A 14724-nucleotide genomic window follows, 5' to 3' on the forward strand; every position below is an offset into this window, starting at 1 on the left:
GCAACTGGTCTAGATATTCGGGCCACGGCGTTTCAGTCGATGTTGATCTCGTACCTTAGAGATCTCTCAGGGGCGGTCTTCTTGAAATGCTCGCGCAGCTCCGTGCATTGCCTGTGGAGCTGGACGCGCCCCGGGCGAACGGCAACCAACCGACCGACCGTTGACGCGCTCAATGTATTTGTAGATCTCTGTCGATGACATGATTTGAAAAGGAAGGTCCTGTGGGAAAAACTCAACAATCACCACCATAGTGCCTGGATGGCGACGGCCGGGGCTCGCTTTAGCGGGAACGCTGCCAGGCTCATTTCCATGAAGAGCGGCCATGACGACCTGGTCTTCTCCCGGCGGCTGCTTACTGCCCTCGCCTCCTTGGCCAGTTGCAACATTGGGTTTCCTTGGACCGCTTCTTCTTTTGCTCCTTTCCTCCGGTCGGGGTGTGGAGCCGTACCATTTTGAATGTTGTGTCGGGAGGGTTGTCGAAGGTCAGGTCAGGACGCTGCGACGAGGCCTCCCTCCTCGAGGACCCCGCTGACGACCTCCGCCACCGCGGCGTCATCTGCCTCAAGAACCTCGTCACGGCGCCTGACCCCGTCGGCGGCAGGGGCCGCGAGAAGGTCAAGGCTGCGAATGGGTCTGCTGTCTCCAAGGAGGCACTCAAGGATACGAAGAATCTGGCGATTCTGCGAAGCGCCAGGGGCATTGAACAGGGCGAATGGCAGAACGACGTTGCGGTGGTGTGTATTTGGACCGGAGGCGTGAAACTTCTACCTGTCTGATCTGTATATTCATACATACCGTGTCAGCAAGAAAGCGTTCCAATTGGAAAGGCAAGTAAGTAGATATACCCTTCAAAATTGACACGAAGCTGAAACGCCAGCAATGGAGCATCAGGCACAGGCCGAGCTGGACCCGTTGCATTCGTTGCGACCACCACTGCAGCGGATTTTCCTTTTGCGGCATTGGATGCACTATAACACGCGTTAGCTAATGGGTTTTAGAGGCTCCACGGAAGTCGATACTAAAGGTCTTAAGACGGCGATGTGACTTTTCCCACCTAGAAGTCAGTTTCCCGCCGGCGGGTTGTTGCAAGGCTTTTGGTCCCAACGTCTGTAAGGGCGGAAGACTTGCCGCAAGCTGAGCCCTTTGCAATCGCCGCGGCGTTCAACGCAACATCGGTGAGCTCCGGTGGGGCGTAATGGGGTAGCGGCGGACGGTCGATGCGCCCTCGACCCCAGTCTTAGTAATTTGCCGAAAAGAGATGTTGAATAGTTTTGCAGGCCAATACTAAAAAGCGACAGTCGAAGAGCGTGATGGGGTGGCCATTGAGATTGAAGAAGGGAGGTGGATTCAGAGCACGCATGAGTTTGTTGTTTCCCAGCCATCAAGACGGAGTGCTTCCTGCTCCGTTTCAAAGCCACCCTTCTGTCCAAAGCAAGGGGCATTAGAAATATGTCCAAGCTTCCTTGAACAGCACCGTGGCTCCTTTGTGTCTGCATCGCATGTCTGACAATATGTGCATGCAGTTGCGTCGAGGTCTTTACTGTAACGATTAAAAGCAGGTGGCTGGTTCTTCGCAGTTTCTCATTGGTACGGACATAAAGTGGCACAACAGTTGAAGAGGGATTGTCAAGAAAGCCTTGTACTACGGCCGGTGCAGATGCGCCACTTCAAGCAAGGGCGTAGTACATCAGTACCAGTCCCCGGCTGCTGGCCCGTCGCCCGAGGCGCGTACATGGGTGATCTGCCATTCTGCCCCCGCGCAGCAGAGTGCATGACGCGACCGATCCTGTATGCTGTCGACCTTGCAAGAGTGTAAAGAGAGGCTCGCCCAGAACAGTAGTCAAATAGGATGAGGAGAAGGTAGAAACTCGAAACCGGAGCAACTCCCTTCGACGAGCATCCTCAAGGGCGATGTACAGATGGTCGTCGACTTAATGGTGAGTCGATTCTTCGTGCGCCCCATACATGTTGTTCGTCCTCCTTTTGCTGCCCAACTTGCTCCTGCGGCTCAAGAACCCTGTCACCAAGGCTCTCGAAATGGTCGGTGCCTATCGTATCCTCACGTCTTGCCCCGTTTTACGAAGGGGAAGGAAAGCCAACCAAGAATTCGATCGACATTGAGGCCGTTCAGAGTGGCGTTGAATCTGCGTTGGTGGCCATCACGTTCCTTAGAGCCTCGCTTCAAAGGACGTTGGAAAATTTCTGGAGCAATTTCTGACGTCGAAAAAGACTTGGGTCGACCGTCGGTGTCGTGGAGTTTCTTTGAATTGCTTGTATTCCGTCCTCTGCCCCAGCGCGCCACAACCTTGTTGTCCTAGTTACCTCGCTTTCTTTGTTCGATGGCGAGCAGTCCTGGGTCAATGTACGAATGGGTTGGCGCGTGGGTGGTGAGCGATGCAGAGGTCCCGACGGCGATAGGAGGCCATGGTCCGGAGGCGTGCACAAATCAACCGTGGAGACCATCAAGTCATTCCTTTCGAAGCCCTTCCCGCCTGTCTTGTTCCATCGTCCCTGCTCCCCGCCCTTTCGGCGCGCACAAATTCACCACGGAGACGACCATAAAGTCATTTCGTAAGGAGCCTTCCCGCGCCGGCTCCTCGTCTGAACCAACAATACCATGTTGTGCCCGATAGCACACGACCCACTGCCGAAGATGCGCAGCTGGGTCCCTGAGCGCCTCATCGACATGCCGAGACCGGTGTCACAGCAGCACCAGCAGCCTTCCGAGCCGCAGAGACGGCCGTCGATTCAACGATATATTGACCACGAAGACGGCCAGTCGTGCATGGACTGGCATGGGGGGCTTGGTGATGACCATGATTTTTTTCGTCTTCAAAATTGCTGTCAGATTTTAGGGTCACCGGGGGACGTGTAAACGCCTAAACAAAGAGACAAATACAGCCACGGGTTAGCAGTAGGCCAACCATCAACCGCTTTTACTTTATCTCTTACCTCTCTTTTTGCCTCTGTTCAACTGTTCCCTTCGCCATTACCGTCTTCTTTTGCTCCAATCTCCCCGCTTGCTCATGAAAGAGTGGCGCTATGCTGAAAAGTCGTCGTGTCGCAAACGGGCTCCTGTCGGTTCTTCAGACAAGATTTCCTCGTCAGCCACAATTTTGGGCCACCTGTCGGATCGTTTCTCAGGCCTGCAGGACTGATGGACGCCAGGCACAGTGGCGAGTCCGAAGGAGCGAAAATAGTTGTATTGAGTAGGAGGAAGCGCGCGCGGTGATGGAGTTGTCGCGCCATGGGGCCTGCTTCAGGCCGTACAGCGATTTTGGGAGTTCGCCGACAAGCTCGACGCCTTGGCCATCGGTCTCCTTGAAACCAGGGGGCAGGTGAATGTAGACACCCGCGCGGTCTATCCTCCCATTCAGCAACGTGGCGATCACGTCGTCCTGGAAGATGAACCATCCTTAATTCGCCGCAAGCGCAAGTAGCAGCTTCAATGTGGCTGCGCGAACAGTGGCGGTGTAGGTCTGCAGGTAGTCGAGACCAGGGCGTTGCTTGTGGCTTGCCAAGGACAGTCGCGTTCGCAGCGTCATGCTCAACTCGACTGGCGAGCAGCTCAAGCGCTCACTTCTCTCAGTGGAGACTGCGCGCGAGACCTATAGGTATATGGTCAAGCACTACGCCTACAAAGGCCCAACTCAGATGGCCATTGTGGTGGAAGAGATCGTGCAGGACGCACCTCGTGATGTAGGCCTTAAAGAGTGCGTCGAGGACCGGGGCAGTCATGGCCGCTAAGCGATGGGCAAAGCGCGCAGATGGGGGATGAAAGAGGCATTGGTCAGCAGAGATGAATGATGTATGTCGTCCTCGCGCGTCTTGAGAACCGCACATGGGTGGTGAGTAGTGGATGGGATGCAGAAACGCGTTTGGTCGGCAGGTCAGGTGAAAGGTTCGCCCGGTGACATTTACTTTATGAGATTTGGCAGTATGGAATGGCGATTCCGAGGGGGAGTTGTGTTCTAATGTTCGAAGACGGTCGTCAGGCAGCGCCGTATCATTCTGGCACTCATCGTCGCTGCTGGATGGTGGCTCATTGTGTTGCACAGTTAAGAAGAGTGGAGGGCGCAGGAGATGGCTCATGAAGATGCGCGGAGTTCGATGGAACGAACAGGCCAAAATCCTGGGGATCCCCTGATAGTGACCGTCAACAGCATCTCCCAAGCCAATGGATCCTTTCAAAATCGACTGAACATTGTCGGTACAGGACCGACGGCGCTGAGGGAGCTGATTGTGACGAGGGTGCAATTGGACGAGAAGATGGGCTCGGGTCCGGTTGAGAAGGGTGAGTTGGAGGCATATGCCGAGCGGGGGTGCTTCCCGCCAGTGAGATGTGCTTCCCGCCAGCGAGATGTGCTTCCTGCTAGCGAGATGTGCTGGCCATCCTCCACCGCTGCTTTGACGACCGAGAAGTCTCCATCTACAACATGAGCCGCATCGAGGGTCCTCCTTGATATCCGTGCTCGTTGTCATGGGTCCAGCGGTGTCGCGACGATGACGCCACTGTGTGAAGCTTTGTCCTCCTTGTCCGCAATCTCGTGTCCCGATGGTTGCTCAAGGTCCCATTCTTGCTCCGCTCGCTCTTGCATTTGCAAACCTTGTCGTGAATGCTGACGCGCTCGGCCGCCGCTTGATGCAAAGGCAGTCTTGGGCGGTCCAAGCACAATGTCTTTAAGGGGCGCTGCGATGTGAAAGTTCTTGGGGGCTGGACGCACTGGGCGAGACTCTCGACCCGCATCGGGCGGCACTGCATGCTGTCGGTCGGCACTGCATGCTGTCGGTCGGCACTGCATGCTGTCGATCGGCACTCCAGAAGGAGATGTGGGTGTCGACGCCGTAAAGGAGTCTCCGTTGCTGTTTGGTTTTGCCTGGTCATAGGGGTTACTGGTCAAACGCCCGTTTGTAGAAGGGTAGGAAGAGGATACGCGAGGAGGCGCACCGCTGACTGCGTCTCATGTGTCGCCGCCGACGCTGTTGTTGCGCCGCGACGCGCCGCTCGCGTCGAGCTACGTACCTGAGGAGGATCAGGGAAGATGACAGCAGCGCTCTTCTCTGAGGCCAGCTCGTCGGCATCCTTGGCGATTTCACTGTTGTCGTCATATTTGGCCTCATCTTCAAAGAAGAAGAGGAGGAGGAGGAGGAGGACTCGTCATGCTCTTGCTCTTGGATCTGTTTCGCGGTGGCCGCCCACGCTTAGAGCCGCCGTGACCTGGCCCCGAGGCGGAGTGTAATTCACTGTCGTGGCGAATCTCATTCGCGAAATGCGAAGGGCAGTCATTCCTTTTGCACAGAATGGCCACCGGTAACCGCAGAATGCAGGCCAAAAACGACGGCCGAAGAAGCGCCCTCCTGCTCGTAGTTGCCGGGGTGGTGGCGATTTCGAAGCTGCGGACAATGCTCCTGCAATCGACACTTCTCGCAAGAGCAGTGCGATGGCTTGGTGGATTGCTGTGAGGCTCCCCCCGCCGAGGATTCCGTCCGATTGCTGTTGTTTTCTGTTGTCCCAAACAAGGTGGCGGCGAAAGTTGCGGGCCGAGTTCTTGAAAAGATAGGTAGGTCTGCGTCGAGGAGTGGCTGTTTGTGGCATTCCTGGGCGCAGCGGAGTCGGTGGAAGCGTTTGTGGCGTCGAGCACTGCTTTTGTGTGGTTGGTGTGGTAGGAGGAGAGATGGGAGCTGCTGCCGCCGGCGGCCAAGTACTTCCGAATTGAAAGGTCCATATATCTTGGGCAGCAATTTACGGACGCTACCAACACCATCTCTTTCTCCCACGGCACGTCGATCAACGGAACATGATCCATGTCGCTCGCCGACGGGAGTCGATGCGCGGGCCGCTCAAAGACCGAACGCGGATTGACAGGAACGGCCGGTGCAAAAGAGGATGACTGGATGGATGGATGAATTATGGATGGTCGAAGGATGTAGACTGGGCCAGCATCGTTGCGGTGCGGTGGGTGGTGTCGTGGGTGGCGGGACGAGCGACGGGACCCCGGGGCGACTCGACCAATTCATTACCTGCATGTACCAACTAGCCTGGAACCTCCTCCTGCCAATCATCCCATCATGGCACTGTTCCAATCTTCCCACACCTTATTCTTCCGCGCGGCCAGCTCCTCTTCCACCTTCGCATTCAAATCCTTAATTTGATTTCCAACCTCCAATTGCTGCTCCAGAGCTTTCCCCAAAACGTGGTCGCGCGTCCGGATCGCCGCCTCGATTCCGCGCATGGCGTCTCCAATCTCCTGCTTGCGCCTCGCAAGGCCCGCAAGCGCCTGGTCGTAGGCGCGAATCTCGGCCGTGCCCCAACTCTCGAGCTTGGCCTTGTGGAGAGCGTGGCGCGAAGCCTTGGCTCGCTCTTTCGCTACGTCATTGATGGCGACGTAATCCTCGCGAAACCTCTTTTCTTGGTCCATCTCTTGCAGCAACCTGTCGGCCTCTTGCTTGCTGCCGTCGAGCATCTTCTTCAAGCCCCCATCGCTCAGTTGTGAACGAATCGGTACAACGTCCCGAATCACGTCCTCGATCTTCTCCCGCAGTTTTTGTTGAAGTCTAAAGAGGGACGCATCGTCGAGGGAACCTATTTCCGAATTCGAGGCGAGTAATTCCTGCATTTCTTGATGCGGCGTCTGTTCATAGTCCAGGGGCCCCAATGGCTCGGTTTGTGTTGAAGGCGACCTGAACTCCGCTACCGCCCTTTCCAGAGTGACCTTCCACAAGGCTGCGTCGATGGACTCCAGGGGGAAAGAGTCATTGCTATACCAATGATTCATGGCAGCAGCAGCGACAGTGTAAGGACCGCAGTCATCAGAGTTGAGTTGCGGTGCGGCGGTCGGCATCGTGGAAAAACGCCATTCCTTGTCCGCGCACAATCGCGTCCCAAGTTCCACCAGAGCATCATTGACGTCTGGGGAAACAACGCCTTTGGTGTCGCGCAAGTCGATAAACTTGCCCGTGCCGCTTTGTAAATCCAAAGTGGCGAGACCCCAGTGGTTCCCGTTTTTCAAAACAGGGAGGGCTGCTTCTGTGTCATGTTTGCCAATCGTGAGCGTTCCAAAAGAAAAGTCTCTTCTTCTATCAAGATTGAGGGTCGAACTGTCCAGAATTCTGCAGGAGGCTGGGGCAAAAATTTTGAGAGCATCGTGAATGAATGGAGCCGAAGTCCACTCAGTTTCCATCGACTTTTCAGTGGTCCTGCTGCCCTCACTACCGGTCGCATAAACTGTTTCTTGAGACTCCTCGGCCTGGTCGTCCAAGATGTTACTACTGTTCAACGTTAGATTCCCTATCATCTCTGATGTGTATGCTCTTACTCCAAGTGTGGGACCTCGTCGGGGATTTCGTCAGTTGCGTCGCGGCCTCTTTCGGGAGAAGGAGTGCTTGGGGATTGTCTCGGTTGAGGTGTTCTAGGACGATCGCTTTTGGGTGGGGATCTCGTGCGCGTACGTGGATTTGACAGAGGCTGGCAGCAGATGAGTATCCAGATATGTTGAGTTTTCACTTCTACTTACCGCATTCCCCAGCCGCGTAGCCGTTGGCTTTTTTGAGTATGTGATGATGTTGGTTGTGGAGCTTCTTGCTCTTACGCGTTTGCCAGGAGAAAATAGGTCCGAATCCATTGCGGTGTCCGCCTGCTTGCGTTTTTCACCTCGAGGCTGCTGCGCAACAGCAGTGGTACGGGTCATTTTGCGGGCATTCCCTGCATTGGGCTCGTCGTTGTCGATGTCGACACCTGTGGGTCGCGCCAACTTGCTTCGGAGAGTCTGCGTGTCTCAGAAGTTAGTTTCATGAACACAATATTGAACCTGGACGCGGAAAGCACTTGCGCTTGGGTTTCTTCTAGCCTCTGTCGCCGGCGGCGCGGACTTGCGAGCAGCAAGGCCATCGTCGCCTTGCGCCTCTATCTGGAGGGCCCTTCCCTTCGTAGGCCTCTTTCGATTATCCTTTCGCAACGGCACGTCTGTTTCGAGCCCTTGGGCCTGCAGCCGCTCCAATGTGACGGTGAGAATCTTTAGGCTGAACGGGTGGTTTGGGGGCCATTTGAAGACATGGTGCCAAGTAGCTTGAATCTGCCGGTGAATTTCATCCATTTCCAGCGAGCCATGTTCTACCCAGGACACAAGCTGGCGCAGGAAAGTTCGCGAATTGTAGGCAGCGCTGTCGAAGTGTTGGAGAAAAACGGACCTGCCTAGGCCCCATTTCGACGCTGCCAGCTGGTTGGCGAGCTTGGGATACGGGTGAGAATGAGTCGAAGAGATGCCGTCCTCGGAGAGTTGCTCGTCGTCATGTCCATCGTCATTTCCGTCGTCATTTCCGTCGTCATTTCCGTCGTCAGTCCCACTATCGCCTTGGCTGTTACCGTCGTCGCCGTCGCCGTCGCCGCCGTCGTCGTCGTCGTCGTCGCTGCGCGGGTCTCCAACCGATGGTTCGACGTCGCTGTCCAAGGATTGGCGGGCGGATGGGTACCTGCGCGTTATGGCCATTCTCAGTTGGACGACATGCAAGAAGAGCTGTGGATGGAAAGGATGGATGTTGCGACGACGGGAGTCGAGACGTGAGCGGGGACGGGAGGGACTCGACGGAATGCTGTTGCCGGCGGGATTGGCACCTCAGGCACCCACGGCGATTTGCCGGCAACCGAAACCTTACGTAATGTATGCCGCCGGCGCCCCGGTTACCCCCCAGGTAACCGAGGTACCGAGTGTGGGGACTTGGGACTTGGGGAACAACCAAAGCCATCCATGTGCTGCGTCCTCCCCACCGCAGAAGAATCCATCCTAAGTTACATGTTCTTTGACGCCTGTTCGGTCGCCTCAAGCCATGAATGAATCAAATCGAATCTGATCACGCATCGGAGGTGTGACGTCATCGCTCACCAACCACACCCAGGCATCACGGCATCCGACCAATACCCATACGAGCACGTATGTACTGTTGAATTGAAGGACAGCCGAAGGAACAAGCACAGAAACAAAATGCCAATGAGCTGAGGGATGGATTGAATGTACTTTGTTTAAGAAACCCCCCAACCACCATTAGCCCCCCGCCGACCGACCGCGGCCGTGTCTCTAACCTGACCCACCGACCGGAACGCCCTCCTCACAAATTCTCCCTCTCCCTCTCTCATCTGCTGTACATTCCCTCCCTCTCAATCACCGCCCGACCCCAAGGAGAAGAGGTGCAGGTGATGTGCCGCCGCCAGTCCCAGCGTCGATGTTGTTGGTGTTGGTGTTGGTGTGGCGGAAGAGCCGGCGGCGTACATTGCGACTAGTCTGAGGCTCTAGCTCGTCTGCTCCGACTTCGAGCAGTGGACACTTCCTGTGGATGGGTGTTGGCATTAATGGAGCCGATGCTTCATTTTCGAGCAGTGGACGCTTCTTGCGAATCGGTGTTGGCGTTGATGGAGCTAGTAGCCATGCTCGGAGCTCTGCCTCGTCTGCCTTGACCTCGAGCAGCAGTGGACGCTTCTTGCACACAGGGGGCGGCAATGATGGAGCCCGACATGCTTGTTGCTTCCGGGGAGTCTTTGGTGCCGATTTCGTCGTTGCCGATAAACATTCCTGCCCCTCTAGGTCCAGCCAAGAGATTGGCGAGGTCGGAGGAGAACTCGGGACAGGAGTTGGAGAAGAGAGAGGCCGACAAGAAGGAGGAGCAGGACGAGGACGAAGATGAGGAGGAGAAGAAGAAGAAGCGGCTAGAGGAGAAGCCAGGGGAGAAGGAGAAGGAGAAGAAGAAGAAGAAGCCAGAGGAGAGTTCGGGGGAGAAGGAGAAGCGGACGAAGAAGAAGACGGTTCTGCGGCAACATCATTCATTTCTTTGGTGGTGGACGTTGTGGTATTTTGGACATTGGTCGGTGGTGGACACGTAGTGAAGAAACCAGCCAGGCAGTCATCTTTATCCCAAGCTTCTCATAGCATGTCTCTTCCCAAGACACTAGTCGTCGCGTCAAGAAATGAGGTGGCTGAGGATGCAATTAGTCAATAAACTGAAAAGGCTGCTTGGTGGCAGCAGAGCAAACGGGCCCGCGGGCAAACGACGTCTAGTCCATCTCTTCGTCCACCAGCCCACGCACACTGCCAAAGTTTCGCCGACACCTTGTTTCACCTCCCGCCCGCAGTCCTGCCATCCCATATGATCTAGAGAAGAAAATGGAGGTGATGATGTTGATCCCCAGCCGGCTGCTTGCTCTGGTAATTATCCCGCAAAGCACTGGCAGGTCCAGCAAGCAATGATGGAGAATGGTCTCTCGGCACGTCCCTCCCGCTCACAATCTCATCTGGAACACTAGAAGAGGGGTGTTGCGCGCGGGTGAAAATATCATGGAGTTCGATCGGTGGGTCTATGAGACGTGACCGAGGCTTTGCAGGTAGCCGCGGGGCGTGTAGAATTGAGCCTTCTCACGTCGTCTGGACTCACTTCAGGACCACTATACTCCACATGTGGGAAAAGGAGCCCGATGATTTATCCAATGCCGCTTGGGATTGCTGTTCTGTGTGTTGCGAACGCTGCCCTGCCCTGCCGTACTCTGACTGGCAGGCACAGAGCATTCCTTGTCGTTTTCTGTGCGCCCGTCGGCCCGCCGGTACCCTCGGGCTGCCGCTGGCTGCAGGGACAGTGGTTCGCTGCAAAGCATGCATTTCAGCCGCTCTCCGTACCGCGATCGTCTTGGAGCGTGCCCTGCGAGATGCGCGGAGGTGTGGATTGATCCAGGTCCATCTCGTCTGTGCTGCTGCTGAATCCTTTTATGGAGAGACGTCCATGGGCTAGGGAGAAAGCGCACGATCTATGGAAGGTGAATTCTGCATGTAGAGAAAGACTTGCATCGCGGTCTTTTGCTGGTTCTGTTGCCCTCGCCCGTTCCAACGCCAGACGAAACCAGCGTGGCGACCATGACGACAACGCTGAAGTTCGGTAGGTAGATGCGCAGCTGCTTCAACAATTGGCTCCCGTCTGCCCACGGTTTCTTTGAGGACGAATGCAAGTTGTGCTGTGATGTGGGAGACAAAAGCAATTGGTTGGTTGGTTGGCTGCTTTTTTGCGCAGGGCCTACCGCCGACTGTTTCTCGCGGGTCATTCTTCGACGCCGCAGCCGCAGCCGAGTGTGCCAAAGAGAGGGGAAGAGGCAATTGATTGGGTAGCTAGATACGCGGCGCAATCGGACATGACTTGGTGATACACAAGATCTGCGAAACTAGAAGACTTGGTCGTACGGAGCAGGGCCGAGCCAAGGAACTGTTGTCCGTGTCGGCCCACCAGGCACACGGGTCCGAGCTGTCCAGCGCTTTGGCCGCCGGAAGAAGCCTGTCAGGTCCCGTCCGCAAGAGCGTCGCGAGCTCGCGGGTTGGTGTCGATGGTGCCAGGACCTTTGAGGCGTAAGCTGCGGCTGTCAACAGTCGGTCTGCTCGAGAAGAAACGCGTTCCGAGCTGTTGCAGGCGTGTGGGGACAGGATTGCCAAGGCGCATTCGCGTCGCGGTCGGTCATGGTCGTCGTCCGTGTCAGTTGTCGCAGTGGGTCTTCAGACAGGCGGAGAGGAGGCGGAGCGCAGTCTCGGGTGGGTAGTAAAAAGCACCGACCTCACGACAGGGGCGACAACCGAACACCTGGCCACCTGCAGGCAGGCAGCTGATGCGATGCGACGCTCAGAAACCCCGGAATCTTTCTCCCACCACGAAACCCCCCGCCAGCCTCACCCGGATTCTTGCACGTCTCCATCTTCTTTGTCAACCACAGTGCGACCGTCGAATGGCACCGCCCATGTTTGATTCTGAAGAGTACGGCGGCGGGTTTTGATGGTCAATCCGCGCAGACCGTCCCAAATGCTGGATCCTGGCTAATACACTACATAGCATCACCCCAGGTCCTTGAAGAACCCTCTTCCGCATATATGCAACCCATATTTTCACATGTCCCACCACACTTTTGTCCTTTCTGCTCTCCTAAATCTGGTATTGTGGTGGTGATTTGAAACGAGCTGTGGAGATGATTGTGGTTTGCGCTGCGCCGGCGATACACGGCCTGACGGTTGAGGGTGGCGAAAAATGGTTGGCGACGCGTACGAAAGGAGTGTTTAGCCTGGGACCTTCGGCGATCAAACTACCTTGAAGCGTTAGCCCAAATCGACGCCAAGTCAGGGATGTGGGGAGTAAGCACTGCCCACCGGTACATACCTTGATCTCGGTTGTCAAATCCTCGACCTCTTCTGGGGCGGTCCTCCTCTCTCATGTTCTAGGTATTGTCCGAGGGCGCTTGCTAGAGTCTGCAGATGGTCTATCGAGGCGACCCTGGAAACGGTCTCCTCTTTCTGCTGGAGATGCTGCATTTCCTGGCGAAGAACGAGCTTCTGCTCCTCCAGGTGCGCTTCAGCCTCCGTCTTGGCGAGGCTCTTGACTCTGACGTCGTCGTTGGCTGTGCGGACGGCTTCTGCCACGCCGTCGAGCTCCAGTTTGTTGTGCGCGGCGATCTGGCGCAGAGCCTCGATGGCCGCCGATTGCTGGGCGATCCTTTCAACCTCGACCTGAGCCTTTTGGAGGTTGGTTGCCTCCTTGTCGGTTGCAGCAGCTGTGTCCTTCGCCTTGATGAGGTCTTGGGTGGTGGAGCTGATCAAACCTTCGGTGGTGTCGTGCTGCTGACGGGCCTGGCGCACGCGGGCTCTTGCTTTGGTAACGTCCTGTAGCAAGCTCGTCAAGACCGCCGGGTTGACGTCGTCATGACAGGTTGGTGGAGGATGCATCGCAAGTTTCGGCGTTGTCTGGAGGTAGTGTCTACAAGCATCAACGAGGTCAGCAAGAGAGACATTTGCGACGGGCCTGGGGGACACGACACGACCTTTCTTCCACTTCTGGCTTCGCGGGGGCGAGGGTCGCGATGGGCGCGAGCGGATGGAGCAAAGTGAGAGTTGGAGATGGGCAGCCAGACGGGAAGGTGCATATTCTTGCCGCACCAAGACGCTTCTCCTCTCATCCATTCTCCATCTGCTCCAAAAGAGACGGGACCGCCCGCACAGTCGAAGCCATCGATACTGGCTAACGCTTTAGGGCATTTTGTCGGCTGGCGTGTGTTGTGGTGGGTCGGGGGAGGGTTTGCCAGCCGGCTCGTGTGGAGAGAATCCCAAATATGGGGCCAAGGAGCGCACGAGGCGGAGCGTCGTGACTATCGGTTGAGATGGACAGGGCGAGACGGGGGATGGTGTTGTGGGTGTGGGTGTGGCACGGTAGGTAGCGCTGCGCGACGAGACGCGAAACCGGCGCGTCGCGTGTTACCTACCTTACCCCACCCACAACACCATCTATTCTCCTTTGCCTCCAGAGACCCAAACACTTCTCCATCCACCCACTCCACTGCTGACCTTGACCGACCGCCCAACACACGCACGCCCCAGCCATTTCATCAACTCCGGCCCGTATTCGCTCGCCCATCGACAGCACAAGGCGGAAATGCGTGAGAATATCAAGAACAAGGGCCCGGAGTCAGCACAAACGTGAGCCGCGCAGGTTCTACACACCTTTCCTTTGCATCCACCTTCGCCCGGTCCACATGACTGACAGATCTTGCAGGTGCGCGAAGTAGCCCCGGGAAAAACATCTACGTTGGCAGGCGTCGGCGATCGAGGCGCTCCAGGATACCACTGAGATGTACATGGTGCAATGGACGGAACATGCCAACCTCTGCGCCATACACGCCAAGCGCGTCACCTTGACGCAAAAAGACATCCAACTGGCGCGGCGCATCCGCAGGGTCTGGGGCAAATAGGCGTCGTCGTCGCAAAAGCTGTGACGCTGGCAGAGAAATTCGACCTTGAGGCGTAGACACGGCCGGGAACACAGAAAAGCCCTTGTTTGCCTCGATTCAAAGAAGGAGGCACATGCCGAGCGGGGGTGCTTCCTGCTAGCGAGATCGCCAGCGAAAAGGCAAATCCCGCTGGCGAGAAGGCCATTCCCGCTAGCGAGTATGATTCCGTCCGCGCGCCGGCGTTCGCAGAGGAATCGCTCGCGACCTTGACTCAAATCGACTCGCCGCCCAGGGCTTGCATCTCGAGAAGCAAGCACCTTGACTTGCACCTGCGGCGTGCATAGGGTGCGGTCGTGTAGGTACTCTAAGGTCTTTGGCCCTCTGGAGACGTCTCGATGGGAAAATTGGACAGCAAGATGGGGCCGAGCCTCGACCTTTGCAAATCGCCTATCAATTGTCTGAGTTGATTCATCCACCCGCTGAACTCCAAGCGGCTCTCAGCCTGGACTTTAACTACGGAGTCCTCATTTACGTGGCTCCCGAGGCTGATTTGATGCAGCATATGTAGACTGCTGACAGGTGGGGGCCGCACGCAGCGGTAGCAAGTATCTCCAGCGGGGACGAATAGAATCAGGGCTTGTCGCCGACCTCAAGGGGAGGATGCAGCGCTACATGCAGTTCTTCCCGCGAGTTGTTTGATGGTTGGGCCCCGGCTAGGCTGGACTAAGGGCAAGAGAAAACGATCTGACCAACGACAGGCAGCGTCCTTGCCAGGCGCAGCCCCTTGCTCGACTTTGCTTCCAGTCCCTCCGGGAGCATTCGATTTCTCGAGGAGCTCCTAGTCTCAACACCCACCAACGGACTCTCTTCCGTTGAAATTGCCACACGTACTTGTTACTGCCGCTGTCATGAGCTCCATCATTGTGAATCACGCCAGGCCATGCGGCGCGTCGTCCTCGTCCGCATCAGCTCTTCCCAACCAACATTCTCCG

At 56.4% G+C, this 14724-nt stretch overlaps 6 protein-coding genes across 6 annotated transcripts; 1 reads left to right on the forward strand and 5 right to left on the reverse strand.

The window, feature by feature from the left end:
* Window positions 1–309: 309 nt before the first annotated feature.
* J3D65DRAFT_607210 (uncharacterized protein) lies at window positions 310–998 on the forward strand (the record flags this gene model as incomplete). The annotated part of the gene is made up of 4 exons (XM_066798485.1): window positions 310–434; window positions 488–734; window positions 804–831; window positions 985–998. The coding sequence occupies 4 exons, from the start codon at window positions 310–312 to the stop codon at window positions 996–998; spliced, it is 414 nt and encodes a 137-aa protein (XP_066651080.1).
* Window positions 999–3963: 2965 nt separating this feature from the next.
* Window positions 3964–5933, reverse strand: J3D65DRAFT_145343 (uncharacterized protein). Its single transcript, XM_066794043.1, has 3 exons — window positions 5236–5933; window positions 5024–5149; window positions 3964–4877 (listed from the first exon to the last, which is right to left on the reverse strand). The coding sequence occupies exons 1-3, from the start codon at window positions 5805–5807 to the stop codon at window positions 4430–4432; spliced, it is 1146 nt and encodes a 381-aa protein (XP_066651081.1). The 5' UTR covers window positions 5808–5933; the 3' UTR covers window positions 3964–4429.
* Window positions 5934–6059: 126 nt separating this feature from the next.
* Window positions 6060–8486, reverse strand: J3D65DRAFT_671912 (uncharacterized protein; the record flags this gene model as incomplete). The annotated part of the gene is made up of 4 exons (XM_066803429.1): window positions 6060–7269; window positions 7317–7465; window positions 7515–7766; window positions 7809–8486. The coding sequence occupies 4 exons, from the start codon at window positions 8484–8486 to the stop codon at window positions 6060–6062; spliced, it is 2289 nt and encodes a 762-aa protein (XP_066651082.1).
* Window positions 8487–8666: 180 nt separating this feature from the next.
* On the reverse strand, window positions 8667–9974 carry J3D65DRAFT_640267 (uncharacterized protein). Its single transcript, XM_066801778.1, has one exon. The coding sequence runs from the start codon at window positions 9813–9815 to the stop codon at window positions 9156–9158; it is 660 nt and encodes a 219-aa protein (XP_066651083.1). The 5' UTR covers window positions 9816–9974; the 3' UTR covers window positions 8667–9155.
* Window positions 9975–12185: 2211 nt separating this feature from the next.
* J3D65DRAFT_607213 (uncharacterized protein) lies at window positions 12186–12968 on the reverse strand (the record flags this gene model as incomplete). Its single annotated transcript, XM_066798486.1, has 1 exon — window positions 12186–12968. The coding sequence occupies one exon, from the start codon at window positions 12966–12968 to the stop codon at window positions 12186–12188; it is 783 nt and encodes a 260-aa protein (XP_066651084.1).
* Window positions 12969–13527: 559 nt separating this feature from the next.
* J3D65DRAFT_145314 (uncharacterized protein) lies at window positions 13528–14016 on the reverse strand. The gene has a single exon (XM_066794042.1). It carries the CDS (start codon window positions 13935–13937, stop codon window positions 13692–13694), a length of 246 nt encoding a protein of 81 aa, XP_066651085.1. The 5' UTR covers window positions 13938–14016; the 3' UTR covers window positions 13528–13691.
* Between the last annotated feature and the right edge of the window lie 708 nt (window positions 14017–14724).

The sequence above is a fragment of the Phyllosticta citribraziliensis genome (genome assembly GCF_038025025.1).
Source record: "Phyllosticta citribraziliensis strain CPC 17464 chromosome Unknown J3D65scaffold_13, whole genome shotgun sequence".
NCBI classification, from domain to species: domain Eukaryota; kingdom Fungi; phylum Ascomycota; class Dothideomycetes; order Botryosphaeriales; family Phyllostictaceae; genus Phyllosticta; species Phyllosticta citribraziliensis.

Excerpts from the sequence above, each read along its gene's own strand:
- J3D65DRAFT_145314 (XM_066794042.1), bottom strand. The coding sequence starts at position 13,937 with ATGGCCTTCTCGCCAGCGGGATTTGCCTTTTCGCTGGCGATCTCGCTA.
- J3D65DRAFT_145343 (XM_066794043.1), bottom strand. The coding sequence starts at position 5,807 with ATGGATCATGTTCCGTTGATCGACGTGCCGTGGGAGAAAGAGATGGTG. Across the intron at positions 5,150-5,235 it reads CGCCACGACAGTGAATTACA|CTCCTCCTCCTCCTCTTCTT; the intron begins CTCCGCCTCGGG and ends TGACGAGTCCTC. Across the intron at positions 4,878-5,023 it reads TCTTCCCTGATCCTCCTCAG|GCAAAACCAAACAGCAACGG; the intron begins GTACGTAGCTCG and ends CCCTATGACCAG.
- J3D65DRAFT_640267 (XM_066801778.1), bottom strand. The coding sequence starts at position 9,815 with ATGAATGATGTTGCCGCAGAACCGTCTTCTTCTTCGTCCGCTTCTCCT.